Consider the following 24,794-nt stretch of genomic DNA (forward strand, 5'->3'; position numbering starts at 1 on the left):
AAAGCCATTTTGCGGACCTGCGCAGGGCATGTGTGGGGTCGGGGCTGCAGCACGCCTGTGGCCGCGCGGGGGCGATAGCGGTGCCGCCTGAGCCTACGGGGTGTGCAGTTCTGGGACCTTCCACGCAGAGGCGCGGGGAGGCCAGACGCGGAGCTGGAGCCGCTGGAGCATGCGCAGAATGCCACGGCCCCGGCCCCAGCCCCAGCTCCCGGGCGGTGTCGAGAGCAGAGCAGCTGAGCCAGAATCCGAGGCGCTTTTTGCTCCTACCGCCTGCCAGGGCTGACCCTAGCAACAATTCTCTCATTGTGGCCCTGAGCTCCTCCAACACATCCCCCAGGCCCTACCCCCAAACCACACCCCAGCAGGGCCTCAAAACTCCAGTGTCCCTAAACACAGCTCCCAGCCCTGTCCCATCTCAGCCCGCCCACGCTCCCCACCCTAGTAAGAGCCCGGAGTCCCCACCTTCCCTTAACCCTCATCAAGTGACCCCCATACTAGAACCCAGGGCATCTCCCCGTCACTCCTTATGCCCCCGGCCACCCACTGGATCTGCCCCCACCAACTCTCCCCACTTCCAAGTACACGACCCCACCCCCACCCCCCCATGCCACCATTACTGCACACAAGAGGAGCCGCAGGATGCATGGATGGGGCAAACTGCAAAGGCCTTCTTAAAAACTACTGAGAGCCTGGTCAGGGCAGGGGCAGGGGAGAGGGCTAGCAGCCCGCGGCCACGAAGTCGAAGTCCTGGAAGGCTGCCTGCTCTGTGGCCGTGAGGGGCCGCGCGTCGCGGGGCGGGCTCAGCGTGGGGGCCTCCCCTGTGAACTCCTCGTCGAAGTTGCTGACATCAGTGCGGCCTGACAGCGTGGGCACGAAGGGAGGTGGCAAGCGCCGGGCCAGCAGAGTGTCCCAGCCCAGTGTCTAAGTAGGGGAGAAGGGGGAGAGAGGGGAAGGGGTCAGCATGGGGGGCGGTGCAGACTTCGAGAGGGGCCAGCCCCGTGTGCCCCATCCAGCCCTGCATCTGTGGCGATTAGCGTAGGAGTCACAACACAGAGGGGTCAAGTGGGGGACTGGGGGCCCAGGAAGGATGACAGTGTGAGTATGGGGAGCCCTGGGGTGGGGGAGAGGGAGCCTGGGTTCATACGCATGGCAGTGGGCCCACCAGACCAGCCTGGAGTAGATGTGGGGGTAGGAGGGTCAGTGGGTGCGAAGGAGCGGGGAGGGAATAGAGATGATAATGTTGGAGGGGAAGTGACTAGATCTTGGTAGGGGAGAAATGCATAGGCCCTGGGGGTCGGGGGGATGACCAGATCTCTGGTGGGGAGTTGGCCATGCACTTGGGGTGACCTCACCCTATAGAAGGGCTGCTTTTTCACATCCTCTGCATCCCTCTCGCTGGATCCCAACCTCCGCTCTGGATTCCTTCGCAGCAGCTGGGGTGGGGGAGAGGTGTCAGTCTTGCCCTTCCTGGCCCCAGAGCCCCTCCCCAGACCCAAGCAGGGGGGGCTCCTCACCCTGCGCATGATGCCAATGGCTTCAGCTGACAGGAACCGTGGGTAGCGAACCTCGTCATTGACTATGCTGTCAAACACCTCCTCCTCGTCGTCCCCTGGGAATGGGGACTGGGGACAGGGAGAGCCAGGATGAAGGAGGCCCCTCCTCTGGCCACTCCCCTCCCAGCCCCACCTGAGCCCTCTGCTCCCAGCACACCTTCACCTGGGTGCTGGCTGATGTGGGAAGGTAAGTACCCCATTTTACAGATGCGAACATTGAGGCTAGGGAGGCAAAGCCAGCTGTCCCCATCACACAGCACATGGAGGCACCGTCTGATCCCACCCCTAGGCACAAGCAGTTTCCAGCATGATCCCAGGGTCAGGCAGGGTAAGAGCAGTCTGGGGCCTCACCTCACCAACCAGCATCTCATAGAGCAGCACGCCCAGCCCCCACCAGTCCACGGCCCGCGTGTAAGATGTGTCTGTCAGCACCTCGGGGGCCAGGAACTCCGGGGTCCCACAGAATGTGCTGGTCCGGTCCCCAAAGCCCATCCCTGGGGGCAGTAGGGCCATGTGAGGTTATGGGGGGAGGGGGGGGCTCCCAGCCCAGCATGGGGTGGCCCAGACAGCCAGCCCCATCCCAGGGTCAGGGTCGGGGGTAACCCAGGTAGGGCTGGGGACTCCATTCCCTCCCCCACTCTGTCTAATCCCCAGAGGCCAGCCCTTCAAATCCCAGCCCCGCCCCTCACCCTCCTTGCAGAGGCCAAAGTCTGCGATCTTGACATAGCCCTCGGTGTCCAGGAGCAAATTGTCCAACTTCAGGTCCCTGTGATGGGTTGGGGGGATGTAAAGAGGGATGAGGGGGGGGGTCTGGGCCCTGCCTGAAGCCTGAGGGCCCCCAGTGGGCAGCGCGTGCATACAGGAGCACATACACCGAAGGGCACATACCTGTAGACGATCTTGTGTTCGTGGAGAAACTGCAACCCCAGCACCACACAGGCTGAATAAAAGCTGCAGAGAGAAACTGGTGTGATGGAGCCAGGCCTCCCAGCAAGGAAGGCAGGCCACGGAAGCCTGGCTCCCACATCCTCGAAAGCTCCCCAGTCCCCCCCAAAACTCCAGGAGGCTTGCGGGGAGGGGGAAACGGGGGCCGAAGGGGGCTGCCACCGCCTGTTGGGGGTTGAGGCACGGGCGGGGGAGCTCACACGGCGCGTGGCTCCGAGAACACGTCACTGTGGATGTGCAGCATGAGATCCCCACCCGCCGAGTACTCCATCACAAAGCACACGTGCTCTGGCGTCTGGAAACAGCCGAACAGGTTCACCAGAAAGGGGTGTCCTGCTCTGGTCACTGCTGCCAAGATCCGCTTCTCACACATCAGGCTGGGCAGGGTAGGGGGCGGGGGTCAGAGATCACAGCAGCCCCCCACCCCCACCCTCAACTCCCACACTCCCAAGAAGTCCTTGATCATCAGCTGTTTGCTGAGGACCTCGAGTGGGTGGGCAACCTTGGGCAAGTTGCTTAATATTTCTGAACCCCAGCAGCTTTGTCTGCTAAACAGGTACCCAGAAGCCAACTGTCATCCTAGTAACAGCCCCCCAATATCCCTTTAGGGACCAGCCGGGGTGGGCTAATTGGAGCACCCATTTTCCTGGCCAGGAACTGGTTTGGGAATGGGCAAGCCAAGGTAGTAGGGCTCAATCTCAGGGTTTCTGCTGGAATTATTAAGGAAGAAGGGCTAAAACTAGTGGATGAGCCTTACACTGCTGTGTAGGGGGTTATCTCTGCCCCCATGAGAGAACTGCAAGCAAAGCCCACAAAGAGGACAGCCAACTGAGAGACGTCATCTGAGCACCTGGATGTAGCCATTCCTGGAGGTAGTCCAACCCTGGACTTTTCTGACCCAGACCAATAAATTCCTCTTTTGCTTAAGCCTATCTGAGTTGGGTTCCTGATTGACAAAAGGATGTCAGGAAGACTAGGGACAATCTCGGTGCCTCTGCTGGGCCTTTTTACAGGGGGCCAGGTATACTGTAGAATGCTCTAGATGCATCCTCTCACTTAATCCACCTGACAACCCTGCAAGAAAGGCATTATTACTCCCCTTTTACAGATGGTGAGGACAAGGATCAGAAGGGCAAAGTGACTTCCCCAAGGTCTCTAAGCACATTTGTGGCAGGGGTGGGATTTGAACCCACGGCCCAGCCCTGACCCAAAGCAGAGGCAGGGCAATGGTGCCATTAAAGGTACAGGCTTCAGAGCCTGAGTCCCTAGGTTTGAATCCCTGACCTGCTGCTTACTGGCTTTGTGACTCTGGTCAACTTGCTCAACCTTTCTGTGTCATCAGCAGAATGGGAACAATAACGATATTTACCTCATATGGCTGTCGTGGAGAACAAATGAGTTACTGAACATGAAGCGCATAGTGGGTGCTTTCCAAGTTATTATCTTAAGTACTAGCTTAATAAGTGCCAGTGACTATTATGAATCACTGTCACAGCAGCTCCAGAGAGGGGACCGCCCTATCTCCCATTTCCCAGAACAAAAGACTGAGGTTCTCAGAGGGCCTGGGCTGGGTCCCCACCTTTCAACCTCGTCTCGGGCCACAATGTCGCCTTTCTTCAAAGCCTTGATGGCGAACAGCTCCCCGTTGGGCCGGAATTCGGAGAGCAGCACCTGGAACCACAGTGGGCAACGATGGCCTTCGTGGCCAGCCCGGGGACTCCCTGTTCCCCCAACTCCTTGCCCCCTGGCCTCACCTTCCCAAAGTGACCCCGGCCCAGCACTGCCAGGAATTTGAAATCCTCGAGGGTCAGAGGTGACTTCCTCAGAGGGCTGTGGAGAGAGGGCACTGATGGGCACAAGGACAGCAGGTGGGGGGAGGGGTGGTGAGCGGGGGAGGGGTGTCACCTGCACAGGGCGGGGCCTGGGGTCTCCTGGGTCTCTGAAGGCAGCTCGGGGGTGGTAGCCGTTTCCTGGATCGGGGAACTCTGCAGCAGAGAAAGGGAAGTCAGAGGCACCCCATAACCACAACAGCCACCCAGGCTCCCGTCACCTCTCTGACCTCACTGCTCCTCCCACTCTGCGCCCTCTCGCTCACAGCCACACTGTGCCCCTCACTGTGCCCTGAACACACCAGGCACGACCCCAGCCCAGGAGCCCAGGCATTCTCTTTTCCCGACATTGGCACGGCTCCTCCCCTACCCCCTTCGGCATGCGTGCGGATGTCACCTTCACGGGTGGTCAGCTGACCATCACAGTAAATAACTAGCAGGAAACCCCCCCTCACCGACCGTCCACACACATACTCCCTGTCCCGTTTTGCTTTTTTTTTTTTCCATGCTGTAAATACATTTTATCATTCACCTCCATATTTCCTTTATGGGTATTTGCCCTCAGAGCTACTTAACGCTTCATACCACATATGTGCTTGTAACTCTGAAGAGTCAAAATTACTATTGCAAATGGGGACATAGGACAACTGGTTCATCATCCTCCACTACAGACACGGTTCTAAAAAGGCAATCAGTCCAAATAGGTGTCTGGTGGGACACACGGGCCTCTCGTGCCCCAGCCACCCTCCCTAGAACCAGCCACCGTTAATGATTTCCTGAGTACCTTTCTAGATATATTCTATACCCACACAAGCGAAAGTGACGGCAGAGGCTCCATTTTCCTTGCACCCACTACTGACGATATCCTCATCTTGCTTCTACTGGACAACCTGTCCTGGAAATCGCTCTGTGCCAGCCCTGGGAGGCCAGCCTCACTTGTCACAGACATGCACTATCCGACTTTGCCATTTATTTAGCACTGGCTCTCCCACCGATGGGCCCTGACCTGTCCACTTTCGCCTACACAAAGCCGCTGCGGCGAACTGCCTGGAGGTGCACACGTGTGAGTGTCCAGGGTTGGAACTCCTGGGTCAAGACGATGCCCATTTTTAGCTCAGCCAGCTATGCCCTCCCAAGGAGATGGAACAATGTGCACGCCTTCCTCTGACTGCCTGTTTCCCCGCGTCCTGCCCAGCATTTGGTGGTATTAAACTTTTGGATTTTGTTTTGCCCAACTCATCTGAGGATGTAGCTTATTATATTATTATTATTATTATTATTATTATTATTATTATTATTATAAATATAATACAGAAGCATAGACTATTATTTTCATTTTTTTAAAATGAGGTTATCAAATGCACTTGGTGAGCTGGGCCAAGGGGCGAGCTCTTACAAATGTGTCCTCCTGGGTACGCGTCGCATAGGGCAGAGGGTGGGTAAACCAGGTTTTGTACAGTCTGTGAGCTGAGAAGAGCTTTTATATTTTTAAAGGGTTGGGGGAAAATCAAAAGGTGAGTGATATTTTGTGATCTGTGAAAGCGATATGACATTCAAACTTCAGTGTCCATCAGTAAAGTTTTACCGGAACACAGCCATGCCCACTGGCGTCTGTACGCATCGTCTATGGCTGCTTTCTACAATGGCAGTGTTGAGTCGTTGTGACTGAGACTCTCTGGCCCACAAAGCCGAAAATATTGACTCCGTGCCCCTTTATGGAAAAGGCGCACATGCTGATCTCTGACCTAGATGAAGATACACAACACCACGACCCCGACAGGCTCCCTTGTATCTCCCTCCTATCCATAAACCGCCCAGCCAGAGAAAACCACCATCCTGACTTCTATCCTTGAAGTGAGTTTTAAACATGCCTGTTTTACGGCCCAGTGCCCAGAGCACAGCAAGGGAGAGCAGCTTGCCCTGGGTCGCACAGCTAAGAACTGGCAGAGCAGGGACATGGACCCAGGTGGCCTGGCTCCTGAGCTCATGTTTTTATTCAGGATAGAGAGTGGGACCCCGCCTCTAGCAGAGATGCGTGACCCAGGGAAGCTCCTGGTGGCCTCTGGGCCTCGAGCTGGGAGAGAGGCCTGGAGGGGAAATCTCTGACGCTGCCCCAGCCAGGCCTCGGCGGGGAAGGAGTGGGACACTCACCAGGATCGATGGGCTGGAAGGAGGACCCAGAGGACTCTTCTGGGGCAAGCTCTCCAAGTCAGCCCCGAGGTTCAGCTTCTCCACAGATATATCACTGGAGAATGAGGGAGGAGGGTGTGTCTGGGACCCAGCACCCTGGCAAACAACCACGGACAGCCTAGACCCCACGGACCTCCCTCCTTACCCTGTGGACCGGGCCTCAGGTCCCGGAGAAGCTCCAGGGCTGAAGGTGCCTGTGCCCGTGGCGTTGGGGATGAGTCTTCGAAGCAGCCGCACCCAGGTGGCAACATCAATGTTCATCTGCCTCGCACGCTGGAATGCTTTCCCTGGGGAAGACGGGGACGGGGTCACCCTTCACGACGCCCCTGGGACCCTCTGGCCTCTGCCCCACTTTGCCCACCCCCTCACCTTGTTGCTTGGAGAAAATTTTCTTCTGCCTTCGGAGCCGGGGTATCCTCTCGATGACAGGGTTGCGGAAGGTAACCTGGGGAGAGGGGCCCATGGGTGAGAACCCACTCCCACCTCTAGGTGGTGGGGAAGCCCTTAGGAGCATAGGCATGCACACCCTTATGTCTTGGGGGTTCCAATCACTGTGGCACCACATCCAAACACAGCATATTAAGAAGTTGGAACATAGTGAGGGGTTATCAAACCAATCCATTGCCTGGTAGGGCCACCTCCCGAAGTGCCATCTTAGAAAGGCAAGAGGCAGGCAACCAAGCCCTCCTCCAGGAGTGGAGAGGGGGGTCTGACCCAACAAGATGTACATGCAACTCCAGCAAGGTCCTACAACATCTAGTGCCTTGATTCCCCGAGTGTGGTCCCAGACCAGCAGCATCACCTGGGGACTTGCCAAAAATGCACCTGGACCCACTGAGTCAGAAACACAAGGGTGGGACCCCGAAGTCTGTGTTTCAACAAGCCCTCCAGCTGATGTGGGGAAGCCACTGGTCTAGCTGAATTCTCCCAACTCCGAAGCATCTTCTAGAAGGTGTTAAATCACAGAACTGTGTGACTTTATGTGTGTCTGATATCGTTGCCACTAGCCACACAAGGCTATTCAAATTCAGTAAAATGTAAATAACATTAGAACTTCAGTTCCCAGGTCACCCTAGCCAGGCTTCAAGTGGCTGGCCTCTAATATGTTGGACAGTGCACATATAGAACATTTCCACCTACGACAGAATGCAACTATTGTAGGTTCATCCACAACAGAATTCTAGAAAGTTCTATTGGCTGGCACTTGGGGGAGGTGGAAAAACCAAACAGAATGCTATAAGTGAACCTTGAAGGTGAGCAGGACTGCTTCAGAATTCACCCCCACCCCCACCCCCTTTCCTGCTTGGTTTTGGCTGGTCTTCCAAATGGAAGAACAATTTCACTGCCCTGCCACTGAAGTCAGCCCTTCCCCTGCTCTTTTCCTTCAGTGGTCCTCGGTTATGAGATCCCGTCAGAATTCCCAGAGGGAGACATGGATATGTAACAGGGCACACGTATATTTTAGGGGCACATTTAAAGAATTTTTTAAGACAATTTTGGCTGAATGAGGGGAGCCAGTGGCTTTCCTACCCTGCCTCTGTTTCCTCCTCTGTCAAATATGACTAATGATGATCCCTCCTGAATTGGGTCGAAGTGGGTCATTGTGAGGATTAACAAGTTAATGCCGGCAAAGCACATAGGACAGGGCTTGACTCACACCACAAGGGGTCAGGTAGGAATGTCATTTAGATTGTGGATTCTCAACCAGGGGACAGTGGCGATGTCTGGAGACATTTTTGATTGTCACAACTTGGGGGAAGGGCGGTGCTGGTTTCCTGTGGGTGCAAACCAGGGATGCTGCTCAAAACCCCACAGGGCAACTGAGAATGGTCCAGCCCACTAGGGCGCACCTGTCCATAGTGCCAAGGGTGGGACACGCCGATTTAGACCTTAACCCTGACACCACTGCAGAAGGAATTTCTCTCTACTGGACTGTGGCTCTGGTAACAATCTTCTTGACATGTCACCAGGTTTTTCTTTTCTTTTTTGGCTTGGCAAAATTTTGCAATTTTTTTTTTTAATTTCTTCCCTCAGAACAAAACCAATCCCAGCTTAAGTGGTGTCACTGACGTAACTAATTACATGTATTTTTCTATCAAGGTTCAGAGACCAATCCAAAGCATATCTTCCCCTTCTAGAAAACCGGGAGCAGGAGACACAAGAAGTGTTTTCACAGGGTCAGGGGTCGGGGTTGTACCTCGGCCACCAGGCAGCCCTGGGGTTCCATGTCCAGCTGCACCTCATGCCTCTCGTTGTCCAAGAAATCCTCCAACTTCAGGAATTTGAGGGCACACAGGCCCCGTTGGTCCCGCCAGAACACGGCCAACTCCAGTTCCCGAGCCTTGATGGAGCAGAAGTGGGCCATCATTTGGGGATGCCAGAGGTCCAGAACCCCTCTTCCTCCTCCAGGCTCTGCCATCCCCCGACCTAGCTCACCCTTTCCAGCTCCAGGGTGAAGCTCTGGTCCCAGGCATTGGGGCCACACGGCTTCCAGGATGTCTGCCCCACCACTGTGTTATCCAGCTTGAGCACAGTGCTAACTTCGCCTGGAATGAGGGGAGGGGCAGGGTGTCAGAAAATGTTTGGAGTGGGGGGGAGCACAGCTCATGTCTTAGTAAAGAAATCCTTTACCTCTTTCCAGAATGTAAATTCTGCCATGCTACCCTGACAAATCTTTATGGTTCTGCCTTTCACCTCAAGGTGTTTAACCAACTTCCAGTGGATTTCTGTGTATGGTGTGAGGTAGAGATCCAAATTCACTTTTACTTTATATGCAACTTCCAGCAATATACTCCTAAGAATTTACCCTGGAAAAATGCATGCAGGTATACATTGGGAGGGTGCCTGGGTGGCTCAGTTGGTTAAGCGAATGCCTTCGGCTCAGGTCATGATCCTGGAATCCCGAGATCGAGTCCCGCGTCGGGCTCCCTCCTCAGCGGGGAGTCTGCTTCTCCCTCTGACCCTAGCCCCTCTTGTGCTCTCTCTCTCAAATAAATAAATAAAATCTTTTAAAAAAAGGTAAACACTGAGAGATATATATGGCCCCAAACTAGAAATATCTATTAATAGGAGAATTGTTATATAAACTATAATATAGTCTTATTAACTGATATTCAACTATTACTATATTTTACTTTAAAAAGCCCCAACAGGGCGCCTGGGTGGCTCAGTCGTTAAGCGGCTGCCTTTGGCTCAGGGCATGATCCCAGGGTCCTGGGATCGAGCCCGCATCGGGTTCCCTGCTCCGCGGGAAGCCTGCTTCTCCCTCTCCCACTCCCCCTGCTTGTGTTCCCTCTCTCGCTGTCTCTCTCTCTCTGTCAAATAAATAAATAAAATCTTATAAAAAATAAAAAATAAAATAAAATAAAAAGCCCCAACAATTTGATATGGCCCAGTCTAAGACAATGGGCTATTAGACAGGAGTTAAAATGAATGAATGAACTACAGCTTCATGAAATGACACGGATAAGTCTCCCAAACAGTGTTAAATGGAAGAAGCCATTACCATGCAATACATTCTGTACAATTCCACGTATATAAAGTCCAAACACCAGGCAAGATTAAATTATGTTGTTTTGAGATGTACAAAGATGCTAAAACTACAAAGAAAAGCAGGGAAATGATAACCATACATTGGGACAGTAGCTACCTCTGAACAGAGGAAGGGACTACAATGGGGAGGAGGGGCAAGGGGGTTTCCAGAGAGTTCTATTTCTTGACATGGGTGGTGGTAACATGGGTGTTTGCCCCACTGTTATTCTTTCCATGTACTTTTTTGTATGTATTAGGTTTTTAAAATGGTCGTAAAATTCACATAACATAAAATTTACCATTATAATCACTTCTAAGTGTACAATTCACACTTTGTACAATTACACCACCATCCATCTCCAGAACTTTTCACCTTCCTCAACTGAAACTCTGTCCCCATTAAACAACAATTCTCCATTCTCGCCTCCCCTTCCCCCCTCCCCCTTCTTTCATCTCTATGAACTGGACTACTCTAGGTACCTCCTAGAAGTGGAATCATACAGCACTTGTCTTTTTGTGACTGGCTTATGTCACTCCGCATAATGTCCTCAGGTTCATCCGTGTGGTAGCCTGGGTCAGAAAGCCCTTCCTTTTGAAGGCTGACTACCAACTACCCCCCTGCGCACACATATCACATTTTGTTTATCCATTCGTCCGTCAACGGACACTCGTGTTGCTGCCACATTTTGGCCATTGTGAATAAGGCTGCCAAGGACATGAGTGTCCAGATATCAACTTGAGTCCCTGCTTTCAACTCTTTTGGGTATATACTCAGAAGTGGGATCGCTGATCATAGGGTAATTCCCTGTTTAATTTTTTGAGGATCTGCCATAACGTTTTTCACAGCCGCTGAACCACTTTACCTTCCCAACAGCACTGCAAAGGGTTCTAATTTCTCCACATCCTCCCTAACACTTTGTTTGTTTGTTTGTTTTTTAACAGAATCCATCCTACTGACTATAATATACTAGTTTTTTAAAGCGTTACGAGTGTGTGACATCCCAGGATCCCCACGGCATCTCATCCCTCCAGGCCTCAACGCCCACTTACTGGTGTTCTCGGCTTCCACTTTGAGGCTGCTCCGGCCACTGAGGCTCCCACTTCGGCTGTAAAGGCCCCGGGCTGGGCGGCTCAGGAAGGTGGTACGGCTGTCGGGGGTCCCAGGCACCCCCACCAAGGGTGAGGGGTTCCAGGGGATGGTCTCTGGAAGGTCCTTGCAGCCTACCACACGTACCTCCAGGGTTCCTGAGGGAGGGGCAGGCTCAGGGGGGGGCCCACAGCTGGGCCAGGCCAAAGGGAGGGGAAGTGGGCATGTCCAGAAGCGGCCAGCATACAGGTGGGAGTTGGTGAGGGACAATCAGGGTGGATTGATACTGGTATCAGATTAAATCAGGATCTGATACTGGGATGGCTGTGCCCAGAAGTGAGAAATATGGGGCAAGGGGGAGGGGCGAGGCTGGGGCGTGCCAGGCTGGGGAGGGGCTCTGAATGCTTGGGATTTAGTGACAAGATAGGTTTAAGGCTTAGGTCGATGATCAAGGCAATGGGGAGTCGGGTTGGTCTAGGGTGTCCAGGGTAGGATTCAGGGAGCTGACCTGAGGTTTGAGATGGGGGTAGGGATCTACGGTAAGGCTGGTCTAAAGGAGAAGTAGTGGCTGAGGGGGGTCTAAGGAGGGAGGACCTGGCTGGCTTCGGGGTGGGGGGCAGACAATGGTTCAAGGTGAGGGTTCTGAGAGTGAGGGGTTGTGGGACTGGGCTGGGGGGGGCTATGGCTGGAAGAAAAAACGGCCAGGTAGGGAGAGGTAGTGATGGGGACATGGCGGGCATGGGGGCAAGAGTCCAGTATCAGAGGGCAAGCTGGGGCCAGAAGTCCAGAGTGCATGGGGCTGTCTGGCCTAGGGAGATGGGGCCCAGGGCTACAGGGCTGGGGTGAATGGAGGATGGAACCACAGTAGGATGGGAGTCCAGGGGTAGGGAGAGCAGAGATCTAGGTTAGGGGTCTCGGGACTTGGGGGAGAGGTCGAGAGTACAGAGCTGCGGAGGTGGGGTCTGGGTGGGGGAGGTGGGGACCCACCTGTGAGAGGCGCGGGCTTGCACAGGGTGCTATACTGAGTGGGGGGGAAGGGCCCAGCCAGGCGAGCACTGAAGGCTGCAGACGAGGCCGCAGCAAGCTCCTCGCGTAGCAGCCGCCCCTTCGGATGGTCTGCGGGCAGCTCCCCGAGCCGCCGCTCCAGCGCCTCCCGCAGCAGCCCCAGTTTCTGGTTGGACTCTGTTAACTTCTCCTGGGCCTGTAATGGGAGGGACAGAGTGGGGCTGGGGGTGGGGCCTGGCTAAGTCTTACCTGGCCCAAGCCCTCAAACCTTCTGGGTCCCATTCCTGGGCTCCCTGGAAAACTAGGCCCCGCCCCTGGCTGATGCCCCACCACCCCTGGACGAGGTCCCACCCCACTGAGGTCCCACCCCCTGCTGAAGCCTCACCCCTCAAGGCCCTCCTGCCGATTGCCCCCACTGTGCTGGGGCCCCGCCCCCGCCAAAGTCCCACCCCTCACCGAAGCCCCACCCCTCGCCTCGCTGAAGCCCCACCCCTCACCTCGCTGACCGCCTTGCGGTCGGGGGCCTTGGCTGCACTGAGCAGGCGGAGCACATTCTTGGCACCCTCCGCCACGGCGTGCTCCACTCGGAAGTGGTGCCTCAGCTCCTCAATGCGCAGCTCCACGGCCCCCAGGTCTGGACTCCCTGTGGGCGGGGGGCGCCAGGTGGTGAGGCCAGCCTAGCACCCAGGTCCAACCACCCCAGCCCCAGACATGCACCAATGCGCAGGAACAGGCACCGGCAACAGACAGACCACCACCAAGCTGCGTCACGTTTTTCCCAAGCGAGGGGTCACGGTCAGTCACACTTCCACCCAGACGCAATCACTCTTTTTCCAAACACCCACAGGGTCCATCCCAGGGACAGAGCTGAGCTGTCACACAGGGCCAGTCATACACCCAGGTATACTATCAACAGAGGCTCAAAGGATAGACATGTTGACAGGGTCCCATTTCATCCCCAGGGACTGTCACAGGGACACTATGGCCATCTGGACAGCCAGAAGGAGACAGTCACACAGGCACAGGGACACATGCAGGCAGTTTGGCCAGATCTATCAAAATCACAAACACAACTGCCCTTCGATTCGGCCGTCCCAGGTCGGGAACTCTATCCCCCAGAAACACCTCTGCACTTGACACATGCACATGGGTATTCACTGCAGCCTTCTTTCTCAGAGCAAAAGATTGGAAATAACCCCGTTTCTTGCAGGCGGAGCCCCGGTGAGTGAATGTGGCTATCCACAGGTGAAATATAAAGCAGTTGGGAGAACAAGGGCACCGTCACACAAAGATCATCACACTGTCACTCACAGGGTAACAGCGTCACTTTGCCACTAGGGTAGCACGCTGTCCCCCACAGGCGGAGGAACACACACTCTCACAAGATACAGTCAGGCCGCCACACAGGGACACTGTCACAGGGCAGAGAGACGTGATCACAGGACACAGACATCCTTATGGGACACGTTTACACGGTGGCAAAACTCCTGGGCCTCTAACTCCAGTGCCGGGAGAATCATGATCACACTGGCACATGGATAAGGCACAGGGACAGGCAAAGAAATGCCATCACACTGTCACACAGGCAGGGCAGCATCACCAATACCCACGGGCTCAGAGACCCAGTGGTGCAGGGGAACAGACTGGCTAGGTCCCAGTACAAAGACCCAGGGACACAGCCATGGCCCAACATAGGATGACCACGGTCACCCAATGGCATAGGGTAGGCATGAGGACACACTGGTACCAGAAGCACAAGGCCGTGGCCACACTATCCATGGCTGTAGGTTCCAAGGACAGTCTCCCTGTCCTGGATGTTGACCCCGACTCGGACCCTGGCACTCCGTCAGAGAGAGCCACACTGTCACTCATGGGTGTGTGACACTCACCGAGGCACCAACAGCAGAGGCACAGCGTCACGGGAACCCTGATATCCGGAGGCACATCGTCTTACAAACACAGTCACACTCTCGCCCCCAGGCCTGCTGTCCCACGTGCCCAGATAGTCACCAAGACTCTTACGGAGACAAAGTCACACCAGGAGTCAAGCTTACGCTGTCACCCAGAAGCACAGCGACATGATCACGCCATCATATACGGTCACTGAGAAGCCCATCATGTTGGTATTCCCAGTGCAGGGGAATGTCGGTCCATCACACCGACGCCTCCCCTACCCCAAAGACACACACACACACTGTCATCTGGGTCACAGACCCCACTACTATAGGCTGAATGTTTTTGTTCCAAAATTCATGTACTGAGACTCAACCCCTAATGTGACAGTGTTAGGTGTCAGGAGGTGGGGCCTTCGGGAAGAGATCAGGTCCTGAGGATGGAGCCCTCGTGAATGGGAGCAGGGCCCTTGTTAGGGAGGCCCCCGGAGAGCTCCTCCACCCCTCCAGCCCGGGAGGACTCCCACAGCGAGAGAGAACGCAGCCGTCCATGCGCCCAGAAGAGGGCTCTCGCCAGACACTGGTCAATGTCACATTACTATCCGCACACACGAGGAGCACAGCTGCTGTCAACCTTGCACAAAACACCTCAAATCCTGTCACCAATTCAGGCAGACAATTAGCTTGAGACGCCCCCAGGCACTCGCATGCAGACACACCCACGGGAACGGACACACACCGTGGACACCCACAGTTCTACACAACCGGGGCCAACATGGCAAGGCGGCCACCTGGTCCAGGTCCAGAGGGGTCTGCAATGTCTTTTCCTAAAGAGCCAGGGAGTGGGTATTTTCAGCTCAGTGGAACACCCGGGCTCCGCGGCCCCTGCTCGCACTGCTGTCGTGTGTAAAAGCAGCCTTAGGAGCTAGGCAAGGAATGGACGTGGCTGTGTGTCAGTAAACCTTTATTTACACAAGTAAAAAGGCAGTGGCAGCTTTGGGCCCTGGGCTGTGGTTTGCCAGTACCCGACCTAGTGCAAACCTTCCACGGGACAAAACGGGCAACGGGGGGGCGCCTGGGTGGCTCAGTTGGTTAAGCATCTGCCTTCAGCTCAGGTCATGATCCTGGAGTCCCAGGATCAAGCCCCGAGTTGGGCTCCCGGCTCACTGGGGAGCCTGCTTCTCCCTCTCCCTCTGCTGCTTCCCCTGTCTGTACTCTCTCTCTCTGTGTCAAATAAATTAAAAAAATCTTAAAACAAACAAACAAAAAAAAAAAACGGGCAACGGGCCCAGAGCTGGTCGGGAGTGGGTGCGGTCAACCTGCGTGTCACAGCAGCCCCCTCCCTGCCTCAGGAAGCGTCTGCTTACGGGGCTGGGGGCTGCGCTCTGCACGGCGGGGTGCAGCCTAGCCTGTCTGGGCGCGAGGGGCTCACCTTGGGCCTCGTCCGGGGCTGCCTGGCTCTCCAGCTGTCCAGCCTGCAGGGCGCGGCGGAGCTGCATGCGGATGATGTCGATCTTGGTCTTACTGTCCTGCAGCATCTGCTGGGCCGTCAGCAGCAGCTTCCGGTCCTGGAGGTGGGGACGGGCTGTGAGGGGAAGGCTAGGGACCCGGGGTCTGACCACTGGCCCTCTGGCCGCACTGCGCAGGCGGTGCTGACAGTGTCACAGAGTAGGATGTGCGGGTGTGACCACAGGAATATCCATGCATTCCGGGGTGTCGAGGGGAGAGGCGGCCCACGGCACTGGAATCCCTGCCACCTAACACCCGGGTACCTCCAAGCAAGCCCCCCACCCCCCGCCCCGGGCCTGTGCCCTCCTCTGCAGTGACGGGAGTACGAACGGCACCGACCGCCACTGGGCTGAGGGTTGAAGGAGCTGACCTGTGTGCAGGGCTCCCAGCCGTGCCCGGCGTCAGGACGCACCGTGTTTGTCAGCTGGCATACATGTGGCATACGTGTGGGTGAGGGCTCCCTGCTGGCTGCAGCCACATGGGTGAGTCCGAGGGGGACGGGGTGGGTGTGTGCGACAGCTGCGGTCAGTGGCACCGAGGGACACCGGGACTGGGGTGTGGGGGTGTCTGTGTGCCAACTCCAGTCTCTGGGTGTGAATCTCACAGTCTGTGTGTGTGTGTGTGTCCAGGTGTACTGCTGGCCTGTGCCATGTGTCCTGGGTGTTATACGATGGTGCGTGTCTCTGTGTCTGGAGGTGGCCAGGGTGCTTATCCTCCACGTGTCTCTAAGCGCTGTCACGCTGACGCCATCTCTGGATGGTATGACAGCGCATGCATGTTGCCGAAGTGTTGATACGACTCTGTGCATCTCTAGATGTCGCCAGGACCATGGGTGTTTCTCTGGATGTTAGGATGATAGCATGTGTGCATCTAAGTATTGACCTGACTATGTGTATATGTGTCAGAGAGAGAGGCCACCAGCAGAATCTGAAAGCTGCCCTGACTGTTGACATCCCTCAAGTCTCTGGGGTAACTGAGTGAGGGGGGAACAGCCTCTGCTTTGTGTCTAACACCACACACAGCCATCCTGTTTCTCATATGCTCCCACAAGCTGCCCACACCCCAGTCCTGCCTCCGAGTCACCCGTCAGTCCCTCTGTCCCCAACCCAGAGGGCCCCAGCTTCCCAAGGGTCAGGTGGATGTAGGTGGCACCCCAGTTCCCACCCTGCAGCCCGCCATCTGCTCCCCGGTGTGCACGCTGCCCCTACCTTGGTGCTGCCGTTGCTGTATGTCTGGATCATGTTTTCTGCCCCCTGCTTCACCTTCAGCTCGATGGCCAGCTGCTTCTCCAGGCCGGCCACACGGCTCAGGTTGGTGGCCGAGCAGGCCTGGCTACCTGCACCAGGGGACTGGGGGGCATCTAAAGAGGGGCGGGTGGGACAGAGTCATAACGGCTCTCACCTCCGTCTGCCTAAGAGGCTTTGCCCAGCTGAGAGCATCCATCCTCTGCCCAGCCTGGGTTCTGCCCCCAAGGCCAGGGAAGGAGGAAATGAGGGCCAGGGCGCAGAAGGTCCCCCAACTCCAGCCCTCCCAGGGATAGCCTGGGCCCTGGGACAGGAGCAGCATGAGTGTGGGCAAGCATCCAGGTATACGTGAGTCCTTGGTGTTGGTGTGACTGCGTACAGAAGGTAATGTGCGTCTGTACCGGTCAGGCAGGTGTGTGTGGGGGGGTGTGTGCGCACACGCACGTTTCCCTGGGTGCTGGGTGGCAGTACGGAAGTCTCTGGGTATTCACACGATAGCGTCCAGGTCCTTGGGTGTTGTCTGGGTGCTGGTGTCGACTGTGTGTCAGGGTCTCTCGCTGCTGATGTGATGTGGAGGGGTCGTCAGTCGCAAGATGAAAAGTTCTGTAATGTCTTGTGTGACAATGTGAACCTACTGAACACCACTGAACTGTACACTTAAAAATGATCAATTTTAGGTTACGCATTATTTTTTACCACAATTAAGAATTTTTTAAATAAATAAAAATTAAAGAAATTTTTAAAAGAATCTTTGGGTGCCGTCTGGATGTCAGTACAACTGTGTGAGTCTTTAGATACTCATGTGACACCGTGTGGGTCCTTGGGTGTTGTCTGGGGCGGGGTGTCACTGTGCAGACCTTTCTCTGGGTGTCAGCTTCATTGTTTTTTTCTGGTTGTATGTCGAGGCTGGAGGCTGTCAGGACCTGGTGTGTCTCCCTGGGGATCCGCGGAGACAGGGCTAGCCTTGCTCTGGGAGAGTGTGGGTGAGCCCCTGGCAGTGGAAGCCCCGGAGAAGCCCCAGCTCACCTTGGGCAGCAGCCGCGGGGTCAGGTAGCACCACGTGGGCATGCAGCTCCTGCAGCTGCTGGTGCAGCAGGTCAAGCCGGCGGGAGGAGCCGCGCAGCAGCACCTCCACGGGGCCGAGACTGCGGCCCAGGTCGGTGGTGGCCCGCCGTAGGTTCTCGGCACCCTCCTTCAGCTTCAGCTCCTTGCGGATCTCCCGCCGCAGCCGCTCCCGCTCCAGCTCCAGCTGCTGCTGCACCCCAGGAGCTGCCAGGTCCGCACCTGCCAGGCCCAGCTGCTCCAGCAGGGACCAGCTGCGTGGCTCACTCTGTAGGAGATGGAGCATGGTCAGTGGGGCTGGGAGTCCAGGGTGTGGACCACGCTCAGCCAGCTTGGTCTGGCCTCTTCCTGGCCTGGGGGCTTCCGAGACGTACTCTGACTCCCAAGACTGGGGGGTGGGGGTGAGACAAGGTCCTGTCCCTGCTTCCTCATTCCCCCAAACTGTGAGGTCCCAAGGGCAGGGCCTTTTCCCTTCCCTGTCCCCTCAGACTAGGGGACCCCATAAATACAGTCTTGTCACCCTTCATCTATTCCTTATACAGTAGGATTCTGGAGGACAGGCCCTTGGAGGTCCCCAAGTTCAGGCCCTATCTCCCATTGCCCCCCCAAAACAAGGTCCTGAGAGCATACCCCTCTCCCTTCTGTTGTCCCCCTCAACTAGGAGGTCCCAAGTATAGGCCCCAATTCCCCTCTACTGTCCCTAAAACCAGGTCCCGGGGCGCCTGGGTGGCTCAGTCGGTTAAGCGTCTGCCTTCGGCTCAGGTCATGATCCCAGGGTCCTGGGATCGAGCCCCGCATCAGGCTCCCTGCTCCATGGGGAGGCCTGCTTCTCCCTCTCCCACTCCCCCTAGCTTGTGTTCCCTCTCTCTCTCTCTCTCTCTGTCAAATAAATAAATAAAAATCTTTAAAAAAATAAAAAATAAAACCAGGTCCCGAGGGCAGGCTCCATTCCCCCCCCCCCGCCCCCGCAGCTCCTCAAACAAGGAAGTATCAGGGTAGGCGTCTGCTGCCCCCCCCAAAAAAAAACAATGGGCTTGAGATCCAGACAGCAGGCCCTTTTCCTCTCTGTTGTGCCCTCAAACTGGGAGGTGCCAAGGACAGGCCTCACCTTCCCTCTGCTATACCCCCAAACTACGTCCTGAGAACAGGCCCCATCTCTCTCCTGCTGTACCCTCAAAGTAGGAGGTCCTGGGACAAGCTCTATCTCCCCTCCACTCATCCTCTACAACTGGATCTTAAAGAGCAGAGCCCTGTCTCCTTCTTTCTCTATTCCCCCGATCTGGGAGCCTCAAAAAACCCACATAATTTCATTTTCAAAACAGAAAACTCCCAAACCCATCTCCTCCCCTTGGTCCAAAATCAAGAGGTACAGAGGGGAGGGCCTCCAGCCTGTGTCACTGGGGTCCTCCTTGCCCCCACCACCCCAACCCCAGCCCCCACCTCCAGCTCCTGGTCCAAAGGGGGATTGGCCTCCGCCATCCTGGGTCCCGGCTGAGGGCCCCGCCCTCTTCCTGAACCTCAGCCCTGCAGGGCCTCTTGACCGCCACTTCCTCTTTCCTGCTAGCTCCCAGCAGCCCCTGCGTGGGGCCAGCTCTGGGGCTCTGGGGCATCTAGGGGACCTTCTCCCTCAGTGCCCCCTCCAGGACTAAGCCTGCTTCTCAGGAGGCAACCAGGGACAGCCCTCGCTCTATGTCCTAGGAGGTTGCTAAGGTGTGCACACATCTCACTAGTGTAGATATGGAGACCAGGCTCCCTTGAGTGTACACAGGCTCCGGGGGCTGACCTGGGTGTATACACCCTCTCGTTTACCCACAGGCATGTGCACAAAACAGGCAGGCAAATGTGTGCACGCCCCTGTGCCTACCCCATGTACACTGATATGCACATGCCGGCCAATGAGTGCTCGTATGGGCCGGCCCCCTGCCTGCAGATGCAGGCCGTCCCAACTTCCGGCTTCCTCTCAGTCTGGTCTACCCACCGCTGTGACCATAGCTAGGGCCCACCCAGGCCAGGGGCACCTCCCCGAAGCCCACATCGTGAGGAGACAATGCCGGAGGGCTGGGGTGAGGGTGCCCACAGGACAGCGGCCCAGTAAAGGCCAAGTATGACTACTAATAATAAGAGCAGTTATTATGAGCCCCGCCTAGGTCACCTAATGCAAGTCCACAAGGTGGGTGCTGTTATCACCCCATTTTCAAGACAAGGAAACTGAGGCCTGGAGTGGTGACATAGTTTACCCCGAGGCCCCACAGCCAGCAGGAGGAAGGGCTGGGATTTAAAAGGGGAGTACCCACAATCTGATCACCAGCTAAGTGTCAGGCCTGGCACTAAGTGAGAATCCCCACTCAGGAGAACCTGTTTCACAGACAGGAAAGTCGTCGTTGGCTCCCAGCCAACCCGGAGGGCAGCTGCCCCCGGCGAGGTTTAGTGCAGGCCAAGAGTGTCTCTCCCACCACTCCACCAACCCATCACATGAATCCTGAGCCACTGCCACTATTCTCCCCCACTTTCCAGGCAAGGAAACAGGCTGAGAGAGGTGACAGCAGCAGTTGGGGGGGGGGGGGTTATCCCCACACACACCTCCAGGGGCACTGGGCAACATCCAGAAACATTTCTGGTTGTCACAAGTGGAGGTAGGGAGGGTGTGCTCCTGGCATCTATTGGGTCGAGACCAGGGAGCCTGCTCAACATTCTCTGGTACACAGGACAGCCCCCACCTCAAAGAATGATTCAGCCCCAAACATCAACAGCGCTGAGACTGAGGAACCGTGCATTAAAGGACACAGAATCACACCCTGGGCTGCTGACCATGACCACCAGTAAGGATTTCCTAGCAGCCCCACCTGCAGAGCACAGGCCCATCTACATCTCTCCCTTTGGATGATGAACACCCTCTTTGATGAATGCGCCCATTTTTCTGGTGGCAGAACCACGGCTCAGAGAGGCAAAGGCTCTGGGTCCAGGACACACAGTGAGAAAGTGACAGAGCTGGAATTTAAACCCAAGTTCACCTAATACTACCAGCTGGTGACCAGTCCCCGCCCACCACCCAGCCCCATTCCATCCCTAGCAGGCAGAGCAGGGTACAGCCAGGATCCAGCCAGCTCAAATAGGGAAAGTCCAGGCAGAGAGGAATAGAAGCTGAGGCCTGAGAATACCCAGAGCAGGGAGGAAAGGAGGGAGGCCCAGCCTCCTGGGTTCTCTTCCCTTGGGTGACTCACTCCTACCCAGAGGGCAGGGGTCACCCGTGGGCCAGCAAGGCAAACCCATGATCAGGAGCCTGGCCCAGCCTTAGAGAATCCCTCCTCCCCCACTTCCCACCATGGCACACGAGACCCAGGTCCAGAGGGTCCACCTCCCAGAATCCCCCCCCCCCTTCCCAGAGCAGCCAGGGACCTAGACCCTCACGTCCGGAGATTTCAATGCTTTGGGCGTTTCTGGAATCTGGACAGGACATCCGTTTGCCGGACACAGAACAGACAGCCATACGTCGGGACAGACAGAGGGACAGGGTGGCAGGCCCAAGCAGGCACAAGAAAGGGATGACCAGGAGGGGGAAAGAGAGTGGGGAAGGGATGGGAGGGGGGACCACAGCACAGGTCCAGCCTCATTCCAGGAATCACAGCCTCCACCCGGGTCATGTTTCACACATGCCAAGTGCATGCATGCGCCGGAGGATTCCTATAGAGCCCTCCCAGGGCTGGGGGTAGAGGCAGAAACCCCGGCCCACCCCAGCCCCAAGGTCTGACCTTATGTGATCGGCAACACCAGATACGCCCAGCTCCACGGCAAGGCTGACAGGCCATCAGCAGGACTGGGGTGGGGGACAGGGGAGCATGGGGGAGACACAGAGGGGATGGGGGCAGGTGCAGAAGGAGACGAAAACCCAGTTACACAGCAACCACAGGACAACGGAGGGATTTTGAGGCATTAATGAGGGCACCAGAGGCACACGATGTGCCTCGATTCTGAACCAAAGCTCAGAAGTCACCCTGGCCTTGCTTGTCATAGATGCGGAAGGTGAGTCCCAGGCTGTGATGTTCACAAGGTGGTACATGGAGAACCTGGCTGGTGGCAGGTTGGTGCCAGGCTGTGTGTGTTTGCGTGTGTGTAGGGGGTGACGCAGCCCTGCCACCCATGCCCAGGTAGGGTTCCAGGTACAAGAGAATCCCCCGTCTGGGATAAGGTTCCACCTGGTAGCCCTGAGGGTGGCCGTGTGGGTCCCCCATTCCTCAACCTTATGAAGTGACTCGGGCACTTCCGCCAACAGGTGCCAATCTGGGTGGCGTCGGGACCATCATAAAGCTCAGTCTGAAGGCGGGGAGGGGTGGGGGGGACCGCCAGAGCTTTGTTGTGCCGGGGAGGGGCAGGGACCAAGCGGCCTCCTCCCCTCCAAGCCACTGCGCCAGGCACCTGCCCCAGGTGGAGTGGCACTTGCCAGGAACCGAACGCGGGGGGCGGGGGGGGGGGGGCGAAGGGAGTGCCGAGTTGAGTGGCGGGGGCGACAGGCACCGGGACACACGGCCAGCCACAGACGCTCGAGTAGAGCCTCCGCCGCACCCCCTCTAATTCTCGGGAAGGGGCGGAGCTTGGGGGTGCGGCGGGGGCCTTCGGGACCTCCCCGCTCCCCCTCGGTGCGTACCTCCACCTGCCGAAAAGTGGACCGTGCTGGCTCCACGGTGTCGGCCCAAGGAGGGGGCGCCGGGCGCTCGGGAGGCCCCCACCTTGGCCGCCCGGGCCCCGGGGGCCCCGGCAACGCGCGGCCGGGGGTCCCCGGCGCTGGCCGGCCGCCGGGCAGCTGCGGACGCAGGTGCGCCTACCTGCACAGCGTCGCTGGCCATGTCCTCGCGCCGCCCGCCAGGGGTCCCCGCGCGGAGGGAGGGGCGGCAAGAGGAGCGCGCGTGCGCCCCGCACGGGGCGGGGAAGGGGCGGGCGCGGCGCAAGCCCCCGCCAGCGCGCGGCCCGCTCCGGCCTGCTACGCTCGGGCCCCGCCTGGCCAGGCCGCCGCGTCCGCGCGCCGCGCCCTCCGGCCCCAGCGGCCGCCGGGCCCGGTCACGTGACCACCGAGGTCGGCTCCGGGGGAGGGGGCGGGGCCGAGGGGGCGCGGCTCCCGGCGGCCCCCGGGGCTGCGAGGTCTTGCCTGCAGGGTTCTCCCCGTCCGCGACTGAAATCACCGTGTCTGCTCCCCCGTCGCCCCCCGACCCTTGTCTGGTTCTGCATCCTCACTCTGCCCGGGGGTTCCCCCATCTGAGCGCGCGGGAACCCGAAGAAAAGACCGAACCACGTTAAATCGGGGAGTGGCAGAGGCCTTTGGGCCTCCCGGAACCCCTCTAAAAACAAGAACAAATCATATCCTCCCGCCGCTCCTTTGCAAGCTCAGGTCTTCTGGGAAGGATCCCCCATTACCTGGAGACAAGCTTTGGACAGATCTGGGTTCAAATCCCAACATCCCATGCCTTGGGGGAGCCCCAAAGTCCTAAGAGCGCCTCATCTGTGAAACGGGTTTTACCCACCCACCCCTCAGTGTTGATAAAATTAAATGAGATCGTGCATGTCAATTGTTGAGAACACAGTAAGCGCTCAATAGATGTTAGCTGCTGTCATTTTTAATGTTATTGCCGTTGTTATGAAAATGGCTTGAATCCCGACTCCTTCACTGACTCAATGTGGACCCTAAGGATCCTGTGGCCGCCGAGCCTCAATTTTCCCCGTTGTACTATGGAGACCTTTTCTTCAGAGCTGTTGCACGCAGGTGGCGTTCCATAAATGCAGACTCGTGCCCAAGCGGAGGAGGAGAGTGGAAGCCTCTACGGAGCTTCTCCAGGGTCTCTGGAGTCTGTAGATCGTGCAGCTTGGCTCTTGGCCCACCCGCACTCCCTTGGAAATCCGGTGAGTGAGCCAAACCTTGGTCCCTGGGGCTCGGGGCGGGGAGCGCTCCCTGGCGACTGAGCCTGAACATGGACGCCCTGCAGGGACCAGCCAAAACACAGAGGGCTGCGGGAACCTTGGTTACCTAGAGACCAGGGCGCGATGTTTTCTTTTCCTTTTCTTATTTGGAGGGTTTTAACAGAGAAAGAAAAAAAGAGGAGGAGAATGACACCGGTCCCGAATCCGCCCACTTTTCACCCCTTCAACAGCCCCCACCTGGTCCGGTGTCATCGCTCACCTGGACCAGCGCAGTAGCCTCCTCCCAGGACTCCGGGCTCCGCCCTTTACTTCCTTTTACCCACAACAGCCTAAGGTTGCCTGTGAACACCTGAGTCAGGTCACGTCCCCCCTCCGCCTAGATCCCTCCGTGGCTCCCACTTTCTTTAGAGCAGAAGCCAAAGTCCTGCTGGAAGACCACAGGCCTTGCACTATTTACCTCCTTCACCTTCGCTTTCACCTCTTCCCCTTGCGCACTCGGTCCAGCCACACCAGCCTCCTGGCTGTCCCTCGATTATTTATCAGTTGAATTAAAGAACCCTTTGAGTTATTTCTTTTGCTCCCAATTTACAGATGAGAAAACTGAGGCACACATCTCCCCAAGACTTTTGGATAATTTAGGTCTCCATTTAAACGTCACCTTCTCTGGGGCACCTGGGTGGCTCAGTTGTTAAGCGTCTACCTTTTGCTCAGGTCATGATCCCGGGGTCCTGGGATCAAGCGCCACATCAGGCTCCCTGCTCAGCGGGAAACCTGCTTCTCCCTCTCCCACTCCCCCTGCTTGTGTTCCCTCTCTCGCTGTCTCTCTCTCTGTCAAATAAATAAAATCTTTAAAAAAGAAATAAATGTCACATTCTCTGAGAGACCATTCTATGCCGTCATATTTACTTAAAATATGGCCCTGTTTTATTTAAACTGTCACTCCTCTGAAACTGACCAGCATTTGGCCTATGCTCACTCAGGTTTTGTGGAATGAGTGAGTAGACACAGGGTGAGGTGTCCTCAGTTGTAACTGAGGAGAA

General features: G+C 56.7%; 1 protein-coding gene across 3 annotated transcripts; it reads right to left on the bottom strand.

The window, feature by feature from the left end:
* Positions 1–648: 648 nt before the first annotated feature.
* On the bottom strand, positions 649–22,822 carry PKN1 (protein kinase N1). 3 transcript variants are annotated; one of them, XM_028088708.2, is made up of 22 exons: positions 22,668–22,822; positions 17,812–18,115; positions 16,750–16,901; positions 15,465–15,600; positions 12,638–12,783; positions 12,123–12,336; positions 11,099–11,293; positions 8,954–9,063; positions 8,715–8,858; positions 6,887–6,962; positions 6,663–6,804; positions 6,479–6,572; positions 4,404–4,483; positions 4,253–4,328; positions 4,078–4,169; positions 2,699–2,875; positions 2,442–2,504; positions 2,243–2,319; positions 1,905–2,047; positions 1,515–1,622; positions 1,353–1,433; positions 649–921 (listed from the first exon to the last, which is right to left on the bottom strand). In XM_028088708.2, exons 1-22 carry the CDS (start codon positions 22,686–22,688, stop codon positions 718–720), a joined length of 2,835 nt encoding a protein of 944 aa, XP_027944509.1. In that variant the 5' UTR covers positions 22,689–22,822; the 3' UTR covers positions 649–717. The 3 variants fall into 3 exon arrangements, with proteins under 3 accessions (XP_027944509.1, XP_027944510.1, XP_027944508.1); XM_028088709.2 differs by lacking the exon at positions 22,668–22,822 and adding an exon at positions 22,490–22,578; XM_028088707.2 differs by lacking the exon at positions 22,668–22,822 and adding an exon at positions 19,288–19,385.
* Positions 22,823–24,794: the final 1,972 nt, after the last annotated feature.

This window comes from Eumetopias jubatus, unplaced genomic scaffold (genome assembly GCF_037043125.1).
Source record: "Eumetopias jubatus isolate StellerSeaLion01/CBP00866 unplaced genomic scaffold, mEumJub1_p1.0 scaffold_1, whole genome shotgun sequence".
NCBI classification, from domain to species: Eukaryota; Metazoa; Chordata; class Mammalia; order Carnivora; family Otariidae; genus Eumetopias; species Eumetopias jubatus.